At 39.0% G+C, this 13,629-nt stretch overlaps 1 protein-coding gene across 1 annotated transcript in view; it reads right to left on the minus strand.

The window, feature by feature from the left end:
- LOC311280196 (cadherin-23-like) overlaps positions 1-13,629 on the minus strand; it is a gene marked incomplete at both ends in the record, with an annotated part of 138,512 nt that overhangs the window by 6,033 nt on the left and 118,850 nt on the right. Inside the window, one exon of the mRNA XM_084392170.1 lies at positions 4,193-4,305. Coding sequence (XP_084248296.1) covers positions 4,193-4,305 — 113 coding nt within the window. The remainder of the gene's footprint in view (positions 1-4,192; positions 4,306-13,629) is intronic.

Consider the following 13,629-nt stretch of genomic DNA (forward strand, 5'->3'; position numbering starts at 1 on the left):
AAGACAAAATGGTAACGAGAAAAAATATATATAAAGGAGCAGAGGCTCAGGAGAGAGAAATAGATAATGAAAATCTATAACTTATGAATATTTTGTGAGGCTTTTCTTGCGCTTGCTTTGTTTTGAGTTTCACTTTTCGTGGCAATCATTGATTTCAATTTAGAGAACTACAGCTGTGCAGTTTATGTCTGCAAATAGAGCAGAATAATCCAAAACAAATTTATGAAACTGTCCGGACGGAATTATATATAATATTACAGGGAGAGAAAGAGGCTGAAACATTTATAGTCTGTTTGGGTTTTAGTTTCACTGTGTTCTGTTCCTGTTTTGCCTGCCTGAGTTCCTAGTTAGTTTCCACACACCTGTTTCTGTTCACTTTGATTACGACCCCTACGTATTTAAGTTTTAGGGAACGTTTACATGACAACGATATGCTTAAAACGGAGAAGTTTTTCCTTTGAGTTTTCTGCGTACAGACGACACCATTGTCAAAACGATCCCCATTCACACTGACCCGCCAAAACGACTAACAACGCTGTATTCTGCTGCCAGGCCATTAGATGGCGATGAAACACTATAGACTGAACACGTAATTCACATGTGCATGACGTCATCGACATAGACAGTATATAAACTGGACACAGCGACCCCATAGGTTTCAACGGAGAGAAGTGAAGCAAATTAGAAGCCCTCACTTCCTGATGGCTGAGCGTACTGCGCAGACTCAAACTGAGCTTGACGACGTGGATGTGACGTGAGCAGCCTGCCTGACAGTTGTAAGTTTTCTAGTAGCTGTGCCAAACGAAATCTGAACCATTCCCTTCCGAATCTCGCAGAGACGGAGAGCGTGAGTAGGAGCTGTCCATGAGCTAGGAGCAGGAGAAACGTCATGACTCTCTATGGGCTTCTCCCTTGACTTTATCGGACTTTATGCCTCCACGCCCCCCCGATTGACTGCGAGCTTCTCTTCCTGTCTCTACGGTAATTTCCAGAGAGTCGCGTGGTTATGACGCAATCGTAAGCCTACTTTTACAAAAACTGCTTCTACGGGGCCATAACGTAAGATACAAGGTAATGGAGCCTTTTATACATTGTCGTGTTTCTTTAGAAATAAACAATGGACAAATGGAGTCTTTAAACGCCTCAGATGTAAAGTTATTCGCTGTCAAAGTGACGCCAAAATGAATGGGAGTCAATGGGATGCTAACAGCAGGTGAAGGCTTGTTAGCCAATGGCGACTCCCGGGGGCGATATTTTTTTTCACAGGATGGTAGGGGAAGACTCATGAATATTCATTAGGGAAGTCATCCCTGATTGGTCTTAACCCCAGTGACGGGTAGGTTTAGGGCAGGGTTAGGGGTAGGTCATCAGACCCCCAGTGGCGGGTAGGTTTAGGGGTGGGGTTAGGGGTAGGTCATCAGACCAATCAGGGATGACTTCCCTAATGAATATTCATGAGTCTTCCCCTACCATCCTGTGAAAAAAAATATCGCCTCCCGGGGGTGGTACGGAAATCGAGCGCTCGATTACCCCCCTGGTCATCGACTTCAGAGATTCGCGTTTTTGTTGTTTACATGGAGAAAAAAACTTGCACTTCGAAACTTGTTTTCAAAACTTTGCATTTTCAGGCACCCAAAACAAACAAATTGTGTAAATGAACGGCCACAACGCATAAAAAACGTCACATTTTACGTTCTGTCGTGTAAACAGCCCCTTATTTTGTTCCTTTGTCCGCTATCATCAATGTTTGGTTGTGAGTTATATCTCGTGAGATTTTCCTGCGTGTTCCCTTTTTGGACCTCTTATTAATGACTGTTTTTGTTTCTCTACACCTTCTACATGCGCTTTATTACATAAGGCAAAGGCAGGAATAATGAGGGAACATTTAAATGTAACAGTAACTAAAACTTGAGCGAATCATCCTTATAGAACAGAATAGTCCTTGCTCTGAAACCTGCTTATTGAGATCAGAATTATCACACAAGTTTTGATTGCACAAAACAACTTAAGTGTCCATTCAAAACAAACACAAAAACAGATTGTCTCAGTACTGCGTGATTGTCATGTACTTCTCCTTTCACAAAGAGTCAGAATGGGCTATTGTGCTAGTGAGACTGGGTCCCGTTACATAATTCATAATGTTATTTGGTCATATATTTGTCACAGCGGTTGTGCTTTGGAAGTTAAAATAAAGCATTGCCTAATTTAGGGTTTGTGCAAATCTACCGACACCAGCAGTAGTTCAATGGTGTATTATCAGAGCAGAGGCGATAATGATGGCTATCATGACATCTGTGTCAAATCCAGAGAAGTAATGACAGAAATCTACAGAGGCCACGATCTCCACCAATCTTTCGGAAACAGAATCCCATACACAGCACTTTCTGGACATTTTCAGCTCAATGTGAATAAAGCGCTAATCTAAAACAGCTCTTTTTGGGGGGGGTGTCTGAAGATTATTTCTTAGTTAACAGTATTTCAGCTGTATGCGCACCTGTTACTGCACATCAGTGGAATATATACACGTATATATACATATACATACATGAAGAATGGAATAATGGTTGCTGAAACTCTCACACACAAGTTACATGATCCTTCAGACAAAATTCTACTTGATTCTGTGCTTAAGAAACATTTCTTCTACAGCTGTGCTGCTTAATATTTCTTGTGGAAACCATGATAACTCAAACCCAAACTTTATATATATATGGTCTTTATCAGAATTATTTTAAAAGGTCCAAACTAAAGTCTGTCTGCCCTTCCCTTTTGTTCTTTTTCTCCCTCTCCCTCATCTTCATCCTCATACAGCCTGAAGAGGAGGCAAAGGTGTGTGTGTGTGTGTGTGTGTGACTATTTCAGGAGCCTCTGCTTAACTGAGCTCTCAGAGATTGAGAGACTGGAACAAAGAGCTTTCCTGCCTGAGGTCTATAGGGACACTTTCTGTCTCTCTCTCTCCCCTCCAGTGCTTGGCCCTGGCACTGTCAGCGGGACACTGAGATAACAATGACATCACACACACACACACTGGTGTCTGTCACATGGTCACTCATTCCAACTAGCTACAACAGTAGACTAATACACTTTTGTCATTAAAGAAAAGAGTTCATACTAAAAAATAAAATAAGTGATACAAAGAGCATCTTGTGTTTCAATGAAAGCTTAATGATCAATGTCACAAAAATACTTATTTGTATTTGATTAGTGACCTAGATATAGAATCTGAAATACAGAATCTGACAAAAATATAATAATAAAATTGAAATCTATTTTAATAATAATGAAATACATGAATGTCATGAAACTTGTGAGATATCTATACACATTATGTGTACACAATGTCATGATAAATGAGAGTTGCATGTTTCTCTAAAAACACTAACATGCACAGTGGAGCATCCAGTCCGGTTCAGTTCAGTTGAAGTGTTTTGCATGTTTGTAATGGCTAAGCAATGATAGTTAAAAATGTATTTAAAGCTCCAGGGTCAGTGAGACCTTTTCACACACTGACCCTGATAAACTCAATGTGGGTAAATGGCTCGACAAATTACAGTCACAGTCCGCAAACATTTACAGTAGAATCAATACTGCATTTGGCAGAGATCCCAATGATTTCTGTGCAGGGGACGAGAGACTAACCAGAACTGCTATAGACGAGAATTTCTGGAAACAGAACAAATCTTCTTATATGTGATTTTATTCCTCACTTAAAGTCAGTGTTGACCTTGAATAGATTTTAATAATGCATTAATAATGCATTAGAGGATTTGAATCTCACACAGGGCTGAAAGACTTATAATAAAAGGTTTTAAGAGCTTAAGGATTTTAACTATTCCGATTCCAATTCCACTGAACGATTCCAGTTTCTCAACAAATCAATGAACAGTTCTTTTGGTACTACCAAACTATATACTATATATTAAATAAAAACAATTGTATTCTTTGTATCATTATTATTATTTTAATTTAATTTACTATTTAAGTACCAAAATATATTTTCTGAATGTGTATCTATCTTTTTTTTAATAAGGCAGAGCGCAGACGTTCAAGAACTATTAACGAAACCGAACGTCATAAAAAAATGGGACCGTTTCTGAACAGGAATATTGAAATTGAGCAAATCCTTTTGTGAAGCTCAAACACACTTTTTTAATTCCATATGAGCTCCTCCACCTCTAGTTCTGAGTCGCACCTTCACTGTGATGGTGAATCCGGATGAGTACAGCGGGTTCTCCCGGTCCAGCTGGCCGCTCACTGTCAGAGATCCGCTGATGTAGTCGAGAGCAAACATGCTGTTGGTGTTACCTGACGAACAGAACGAAAAAGGATTGTGAATTATTGTGGCAGTATTTGGGTCAAAAGACGTTTCTGTTTGCACTGGATACTGCCATATTAAACCCAAGAGTTTGTACCCTCGTTACACTGTGACTTTTTAGCATTAAGATATTTAAATTATTGGAAGGTCATGATTGTAAAGTGGTTAAATATCCGAGCCCAAACTCAAAGGTTGTAGGTCAAAATCCTCAGAGGTGTCAGTGAAAGCAGAGGGTCGTCGAGTTCCCTAATCACCATTCTGCCCTAGAGCAGGGCACTTAACCTCCGCTCCAGGGGGAATGTCCCTATCCTCTGCTTTAAGCTAAGGATTTAAAAGGTATTCATCAGATCATTCCAATCCTGTAAATTAGGGCTGGATGTTATGACAAATTCAGTGGTTTAACTTAATACCAAAAATGGGACAAATTTGCACATCAATAAGAGGGCAGGATTCTAATTATTATTATAGATCTATCTATCTGTATGTAAGGCCTATAAAGCTTCAAACTTCAAGGCTTTGTTTTTCTAGACAATTAGTTAGATTATTTCTTTCAGCTTCAATTCATTTAAATTCTACCTCATTGTGTTAAAATTTAAATTGCAAATAAACACCCTTTTGCACAGGATCTGAATTGTAATTTAGAGGCATTCTCAATTTAATTCTGTACCTCATTATTTAATATATTAACCATCTGTTCAATGGGTTTCCAACAATAATGACTACGGTATATTGTGATTACAAGTAACATGAGTTATGTAATCAGATTACTTGTTTCAAGTAACGAGTAAAGTAATGCATTACTTTAAAATTACTTTTTCAAAAAAGTAACACAAATGATTTGTTTTCTCATTTTTCAACTGACACCTCTCCTGTCTCCATGTTGAGAGAAATCTAGAGTAAGAGGCAGAGGTGTGGTGTGCGATGTGTGTGAACATGATGGTTTTTGTTGTTCTAGAGTAAACGTGAGCATGCATTTACTCATCTTACTTGCACAAAAACAGATTCAGTATTCTTGAAAAAATGCAGTAATTGCAATAATTCAATGTTAAATAATACAAGTATGTATTTAATCTCACTTTATTAACCAATGATAGAAACATGACTGTTGGTTTAACTTATTGTAAGTTACCTGGTTGCCTTAAAATTTTGAGTTCGCTGAAATAAAAAAATTGAGTTAATACAATTAATGAGATTGGTTTGGCAACTATAATAAACTATCACAGAAAACCGGCATTAGAATGACTATGTGTGTTTAATATTACTCATACTGTGATATAAGATATCGCTCATACCACCCACAACTACTTGATTTTGGAGGAAATGTTGAAACACACTGATGAATTCAACCTCTGAAACATCATTGTCATAAAGACCATACTTTACCGCTAAGGTCAACAAAAATACTTGCTTAAACACCAGACAAAGAGTAAGAAACAGGAATAAAATCTTTCCTCTTTAGTACTGTCTGGCAGAGAGCAGGCGTGAGGTTTGGGACTGGACCTCTCCCTGGTCTGGGATAGATGAAACTAATATCTTCAGACTGGAAACGATAGCCCTGTTAATTAATCCGTTACTCCTGAGATATCATGCTGGTTTTGGGTAATTAGTTTAGTGCTCGGCAGCAGAGGCCCAAACTTTAGGGCTACAAAAGAGCACTACACTGACTCGCCATCCAATCCACCATTCTTTTCTAATACATTCTCCGCTCAAAACAGTTTATACTCCCTCGATAAACTGTTCGTCTCATTAACACCTCACTCTCCCTAATTATATGATATTTCAGTAATTATTTTCATTATATTTCCATGTCTTTTCTCTCTCTGTCCCTCTCCCGCAGCTGCAGTGTTTATTCACTGCACACTAATTAAGTCCAGCAGTTGCAGATGGCCCACAGAGTGACACACAATCTGTCTTCTCTTCTAACAGTTCTTTTGTTCTTTATGATAGATTCCCTCACCTCTGTACAGCTCTCATCACATACAATCATGTATTACTAAAGATCATCAGCCCCCCCATCGCTCCGTTCTCTATCTCATCACTCCTACATTCCTCCACCTCCCTGTTCCCATGTAAATCCACCCAACTCTGCCCCATTCCTATAACCTTCAGCTAACCATTGCTCCATGCCTCCACCTTCCCACTCCTCCATCAGGGTTGTTTGCCATTCAGAAATGGCTTCCCAATATGTTGGTATACTTCCCAAAAAGTGGATAAAACATACTGAATAGCTTTTGTAACTTTAATAATGATTCATCTTTATTTAATTTCCAAAGTGAAGATTATATTCTTATTTTCTTTATTGTTATTTTTTTCCCTGAACATCACACGCACCGAACCGTACCGAACCATGAGTAATTTGAACCTTTACACCCTTATTGTACATAGAGAGACCGAAAAACAGGTAAAGTCATTGTGTGCACATGTGCAATGCCTGGTCTAGGCTGAAAAATATGTGTTTTTAATGCTATTTGAGCATAATAAACAACATTTATGGGACAGTTCAAGTAAGATTTTGTTGCTGTTGCTGAAATTGTGAGTTTGGCAAGCAGTTTTTGAGATTTCAGGATTCCCCCATTCAAATAGATACATGTAGGACTTGGTCTCGGATGCCCGAAATAGTTGACTGGAGGCGTTGCAAATATGGCCGCCGAGTGAACAGACTTTCCTTGAAAGGGACTTCGCCGACAGACAGACAGACAAATAGAAATGAATCAGTGTCTGCTCCTCACCTTATAGACAGACAGATTTTTTTCTGTTCTACTATATATTGCATAAACCGGTCCTCCATATCTAAACTCTTACATTCCTCCACCTCCTTATCGCTCCATTCCACTTCATCACAATGTGTCAGCCCGATCTCATCCCAAGGTGTCATATACTGACGCTTTTGAAATTTCGTCTACATCCAACGCACATGGCACCCTTTAGCGTCAATATGAGACGCAGATAGATATGGGCCAGAAGGCGCCTCCTAGCGGTCTAACCCTACCCCTACCCCAGGCCTAAACCTACCCATAACCGAACAAAGCTCTGTGTGTGTCATATTGACGCTAAAGGGTGCCATGTGCGTTGGATGTAGACGAAATGTCAAAAGTGTCAGTATATGACGCCCTAGAATAAGAATGCGTTGAAAGGAACACAATCCTCCTTCCCAGGTTCTCAAACTTCCGTTCTTCATTCATTCATCTCATATCAGGTGTTCACTATTGTTATGCTAAATTGGACATAGCCACACCACCACTGCATTGGCACTGGGTTGAAACAGAGCTTGTTGAGCATGCATGAGTGATTCAGAGCTGCCCTAAAGAGATAGCTGTGATTTATTCATTCAAATAGCGATCTGAACCATCTGCATAATGGAAATCAAACAATGGGAGAACCCAGATTGATTGAGAGTGCTTGAACCGAGTGTATGCATGCGAGTCAGCTAGCGTGAATATATTGGCTCCTCTGGGCATGGGCGGCCAATTAGAATACACACTTTAATTCACTTTCCCAATTGCCCAGTGTGAAATCAAACGTGCAGCGGAGAGCCACGCTGACCTGATGGATTCATTAAAACCAGCATGCTTGGCTGTTCACTGGACTAAGACTTTTGAAGAGCAGGCTGATTCGAAATGATAATAATCCTTATTTGGCAACGCAAATATATTGAAATTGAGCAGCAGACGCTGATTATTTCTGAGGGGTTGTGACTTGTGAGGAAGCATTATAAACTTAGCATTGAGGAGAGAATTTATTGATTTGAAAAATATTCTCATTACAAATGTCTAAAAGTCACATGGGCACCCCAAAAATTTAAATTGTCATTATTTAGTTACCCTGATATAATTCCAAACGAATAAACAAGTAGTCCATATTATTTCAATGTTTAATTTATTTAAACCATCATAATATAATATAATATAATATAATATAATATAATATAATATAATATAATATAATATAATATAATATAATATAATATAATATAATATAATATAATATAATATTTCGGAAGCTTTGTTGATGAACAGACTGAAGATCTTCCCCCTCCATGTCAGCTCTCAGATTTTCCAGTTTGTATATCAAATTGGCATATCAGGTTTGGTTATGCAAAAACCAATATGCAAGAACCATTAGGCAACAATGACATAAAACAACAAATGTGAAAAAGATTTGTGAGCTCCGGCAGGGGGAAAGATTACCAGTGAATAACGAATTTTTGTATTTTCTTCACACACAGCTATCATATTCAAAAGACTTTAAATATTGTCACAAGAATCACTTTCATAGTGTTTTATTGATGTTTTTTGTTCTGTTTGGCGCTTGACAGACATGATCACAAATTGTTTTTCATGGAAAATACCGAAGTGAAGGTGAGTAAATAATGACAGAATTTTCATCAATGGATAAACTAGAGGCAACAAAATGCACGTTAATAATTTAGTAACACAGTCAGCAGACAAGAGCTGTGATTTAGAGGCGCTTACAGTATATTAGCGTGAGATAAGCAGACTCTTCAGAAGACCAGAACGATGATGCGTTCTGCCTGACAGAACAAAAACTCTCCCCTTCAGAGATTGACATCTCATCAACACACAAAGTCACAACACAGAGAATTCAGTCTGTTGGAGTAATCAAGCTCAGCTGAAGTTGATGGAGAGAATAAAGAGGCGAGTGTGAGTGAGTGGAGCTGTGCAGGAGAGCAGATAGGAGAGCTCACTCATTCTAATCCTGCTGAGAGCCAGCAGCGAAGAGAGCTCACCCACTGCAGCTTAAGACAAGAGCACAAGCAGACAAACAGAGCTGCCATTCAATTACATGTCAGCAGATAGGGAAACCCTTTAATTATGCTCTTTATGCTATAGAACTGAATTATTATTGATGCTTGACATCACAACATTTTTTTCCATCAAGAGGTGCATACATTTTTTTACCAAGCTCTTGTATTGAGAATGCAAGAGTCCAGCACTCTGTAAAGTCTCCTCCAGCACACCCCAAAGACTTTCAATGAATTTAACAACCACTCTTCACAACCATTCGTTCACGATTTGAGCCTGATGAATCTTGTCATTGTCATCCTGGAATATGGCCATGTGTTTTCCTACATGGTTGTTTACGAAATGAAAGCTACACACTCCATCAATAAGGGTTAGAAGAACTGTTGCCAAACATATAACATGCTAGAAACATAGTAATCACTGCAATAATGATCCAACCATTGACTCTTAAGCATTTGCCTATTTAAATCCAACTCCGACTTTGTTTGTTTTTTGACCTGGCACTGTATGTCATGTGTTGCAGGAGTTTCCTGAAATATTCCTCTTCTAAAGCCGCAGCCCTGTGTGTGTTTGCCTCCCAGACAGCACTTGTTTACTTCTGTTTGTGAAGGCGCTGTAAAATCAATTAAAGTCACAGTCCATCATCTGCACGTCTGAGCTTAGCTGAACCTCACGTTAAAGAAGAGGAATGAGACTCCACTGTTCTCAGCCTCTGTTAGCGCGGCACCTGCTATCTCTCTGTTTCAGACTGATTTACTACAAGAGCCGCGTCGCCAGCCTTGATCTTAGCCATGCTAACAGAGCGACGCAAATTAGCTCACAGTTATGGGTTAGGGAACCTGCGCAGCAGATAGCCACGCTTTGTCGCATCTATCAAGTCAGTCAGGCAGCAAATTAGTGGACACGGCGTGAATTAGTGAATAATTTCATTAGGCTGTCAGCGAGCAGGAGAGGAGTTGCAAGGGGGGTTCAGTATTAGCTGAAATATGCCTGAAAGGGATGATTTCAAAATAAAAACAAAAGACAAAATACATGTTAGCTCAGTGATTTAGTGTTTGATGCCTTGGACTGACTTGTATGTCTGTTGTAATCAAGACTGGAGTGTGTACAACCCTTAATATGCTTAAAAATATATATTTTAGTTTTACCTTAGTGTGTGTGTGTGTGTGGGGGGGGGGGTAAAACGTTTTTTTAACAACAAATCATATTTCACAAATAACTTTCATACTAAACTTTCTTATAGATTAACGATAAAGTATGAACAACTGTAACCACGTTATACGCAAAAATCACATACTCTGGATGGCCTTATAATCGTGTTAAATTTTATGGAAGTATTTTCATTGACGGAGCAAAAATAAAAAATAAAAATTGTAATCCTTACTAAATTCTCTCACCATGTTTTTGTGCATCATAAGGAATATGTGTATCCTAAAGACTAAGTGGGCAAGATATCGATATAAACATGACTGTACAGTCAAAGGTGTAAACAGAAATAATTACAGTAACTGAAATATATGAACAATCATAAATGAATGAAAATATGTTAAAGGATTAGTTCACTTCAGAATTAAAATGTCCTGATCATTTACTCACCCCCACCCCCCAAGATATTCATGTCTTTCTTTCTTCAGTCGAAAAGAAATGAAGGTTTTTAAGGAAAACATTCCAGGATTTTTCTCCATATTGAGGACTTCAACGGGAACCAACTGGTTGAAGGTCCAAATTGCTGTTCCAATGCAGCTTCAAAGGCTCTACACGATCCCAGCCAAGGAATAAGGGAATCTAGAAAACGATCTGTTATTTTTTTATTATATATATATATTTGTATACAAATGCTCGTCTTGCACGTCCACGTCTTCCACGATCACGTTGGAAAGGTCAGGCGGTAACCTGACAAAGGCAGAAAATGTAGGGTAGGGCGAAAATATCCATCTCAGAATTTGTCCAACATCGTTGTTTTACCTTGTTTATTTTATTTTTTTTGTAAAGGGCGTTTGAACACTAGTTCGGTACTTCCGCCTACGACCTTTCAACGTGATTACGTAATGTGTGGCGCATCACAGCTAGTGCAAGATGAGCATTTGTGGTTAAAAAGTATATAAATGTTCTTTTTTTTTTAGAAAATGGCTGATCGGTTTGCTAGATAAGACCCTTATTCCTCGTCTGGGATCGTGTAGAGCCTTTCAAGCTGCATTGAAACTGCAATTTAGACCTTCAACCCATTGGTTCCCATTGAAGTTCCACTATATGGAGAAAAAGCCTGGAATGTTTTCCTCAAAAACCTTTTCTTTTCAACTGAAAAAAGAAAGACGTGAATATCTTGGAGGATGTGGGGTTGAGTAAATTATAAGGAAATTCTAATTCTGAAGTGAACTAATCCTTTAAGATTAGGATTCACGGTGCAAGTCCCATGCAGTACCACTCCACAAAACTGCGTGTGGCGCACTTGAGAGTGCTTAGAAATAGTCAGACAGAAAATCAATTTCACATCACTGATAAAAGGTTGGATGAATGAAAAACAATCACGTTATGTCAGGGGAATAATTGAAAATGAAACCGAATGGGAATGTTTCTGTTCTTATGGGGTCTGGGACAAACCCAGCCCTCCCCTCTCAATGTTAGAGCTCTGCATTTTCCTCTTCATCGCAACAGCTCCAGTGCTTGACAAATGAACAGAGGCACATACCTATCATTGTTTCCTCTTGGATCTTTTGGAACAAACACCTGCTAACTAGCACATTTCCAGCTCCAGGTCTGCTGTACTAGTGTCTGAGCGCAGTGCGTTTGTGCAATAAACGAGGGCAGAGAGTGGGCATGTTGACAGAGGCTGGGGCACAGCAGATTAACCCCGGGCCAGGCCTGTCTATAGTCACTGCGTAGTGGGCCTATGCTCGTCCATTGTTGGTCAGAGAATGGGGTGACGGTGGGGCCACTGCAGGCGGAGGAGGGAGCACAGCCTTCTGGGTAATTATGGAGGATTGGGGGCAAAAGGTGTAGAGAGGAGGGGGGCAGAAGAGAGCTGTTGAGGGGACAATCCTGGCAAACGTTACTGTGTATGTTTGTGTAGCCACAGTTGTGACATTCCTGCACAGGCATTAACACACTAACACACGATATCTTCAAAAGCCTATTATAAATGCTCATTTTTACTTATTAAAAATGATCTAATTCATGAGGAAAAAACACAATTACACAAACTGAAATGTACATTAATTGAATGTAAGGTAAAACTTTACAATAAGGTTTCATTAGTTAAAGCCCCCCTGAGGTGAAAATCAAGCTTTTAATGTTGTTTATATGTCTATGTGGTGATTTTAATATGCTTTAAGACAAACCATGTCCAAATTCATAATTCAACACCATTGGTGAGTATTTTCTCCTTAAAACTGCAGTGAACTAAAGACAGACTCAAAAACGCGGTTTGAAATCGCTGGTGTGAGTGAGTGGAGGCGGGGCTAATTTGCATATTCATAGAACCACGTATACTAAATGAGGCAAGGGTGTAGAGTTACATTCAAGCAATTTTAAGGCATAAATAATTTTTTTCCAAGGATCAAAGATGAGATTTAAGGGATACAATTATTGACTACAGGGGGACTTTAAAAAATATTGACAAATTACTGAGAAAATATAATTACGCTGTCGCAAACGGTTGCAAATAAGGTGACAGAGGATTTTTTCTTTTAAATAAGACCTACTTCACCCCACACTGAAACTTCTGTCACCATTTATTCATCTTTATGTCCTTTCATTCTTGCGTGAAACTATAACACATTATGAAAAAGACATACTGTACGTGTCTGGCATAAATAAATCTCCAAACTTATAAAGCTGCAAATCTGTGGCAGGTGGAACAGAGGTGGTTCTCATTGTGACACGCCCCTTCACTGGTCGCCGTCCAATCAGTGAGACAGAGAGTGCTGAGTGACAGCTGCTCCGCGACTGGTCATCCATGAGGGTTCAAAGCAGCCATGATGGCTCTAAATTGCTTTGTGTGCTTCAGTGGCTTGACCAAACTGCCAATATACTGTGACAGCCGTCAGCTATACAGACCACTGCGCCCTCACCTGTCACCCACACCTGTGTTGGACTAGACTAGACAACACACACAAACACACACAGCCATTTTTCTGAACCTTAGATACAGACCTTTGTCAAAACATACACAAACAATTTAAAACTAAAGGGGACCACACACATAAACACATACACAAATAAATAAAACTCACCAATTGAGTTTGAGACGGGGGAAGTCGTGTGGCAAATCTGTTCGGAAGCCGATTGCCAAACAACTGATATGAAGCATCACATCATTATTACTAAAAATAAATTACCGGTAATAAATATTTGCATTCACTACCATTCAAATGTTTGGGGATTAAAAAAAAATCCAGGCTGCATTTATTCCATCAAAAATACAGTAAATATAGCAATTTTGTGAGATATTATTATTACAATTTAAATTAACTTTTCTATTTGAATACATTTTGAAATGTAATTTATTCCTGTAATATAAAGCTGAATTTTCAGCATCATTACTCCAGTCTT

The sequence above is a fragment of the Rutilus rutilus genome, assembly GCF_951802725.1.
Source record: "Rutilus rutilus genome assembly, chromosome: 20".
Classification (NCBI taxonomy): domain Eukaryota; kingdom Metazoa; phylum Chordata; class Actinopteri; order Cypriniformes; family Leuciscidae; genus Rutilus; species Rutilus rutilus.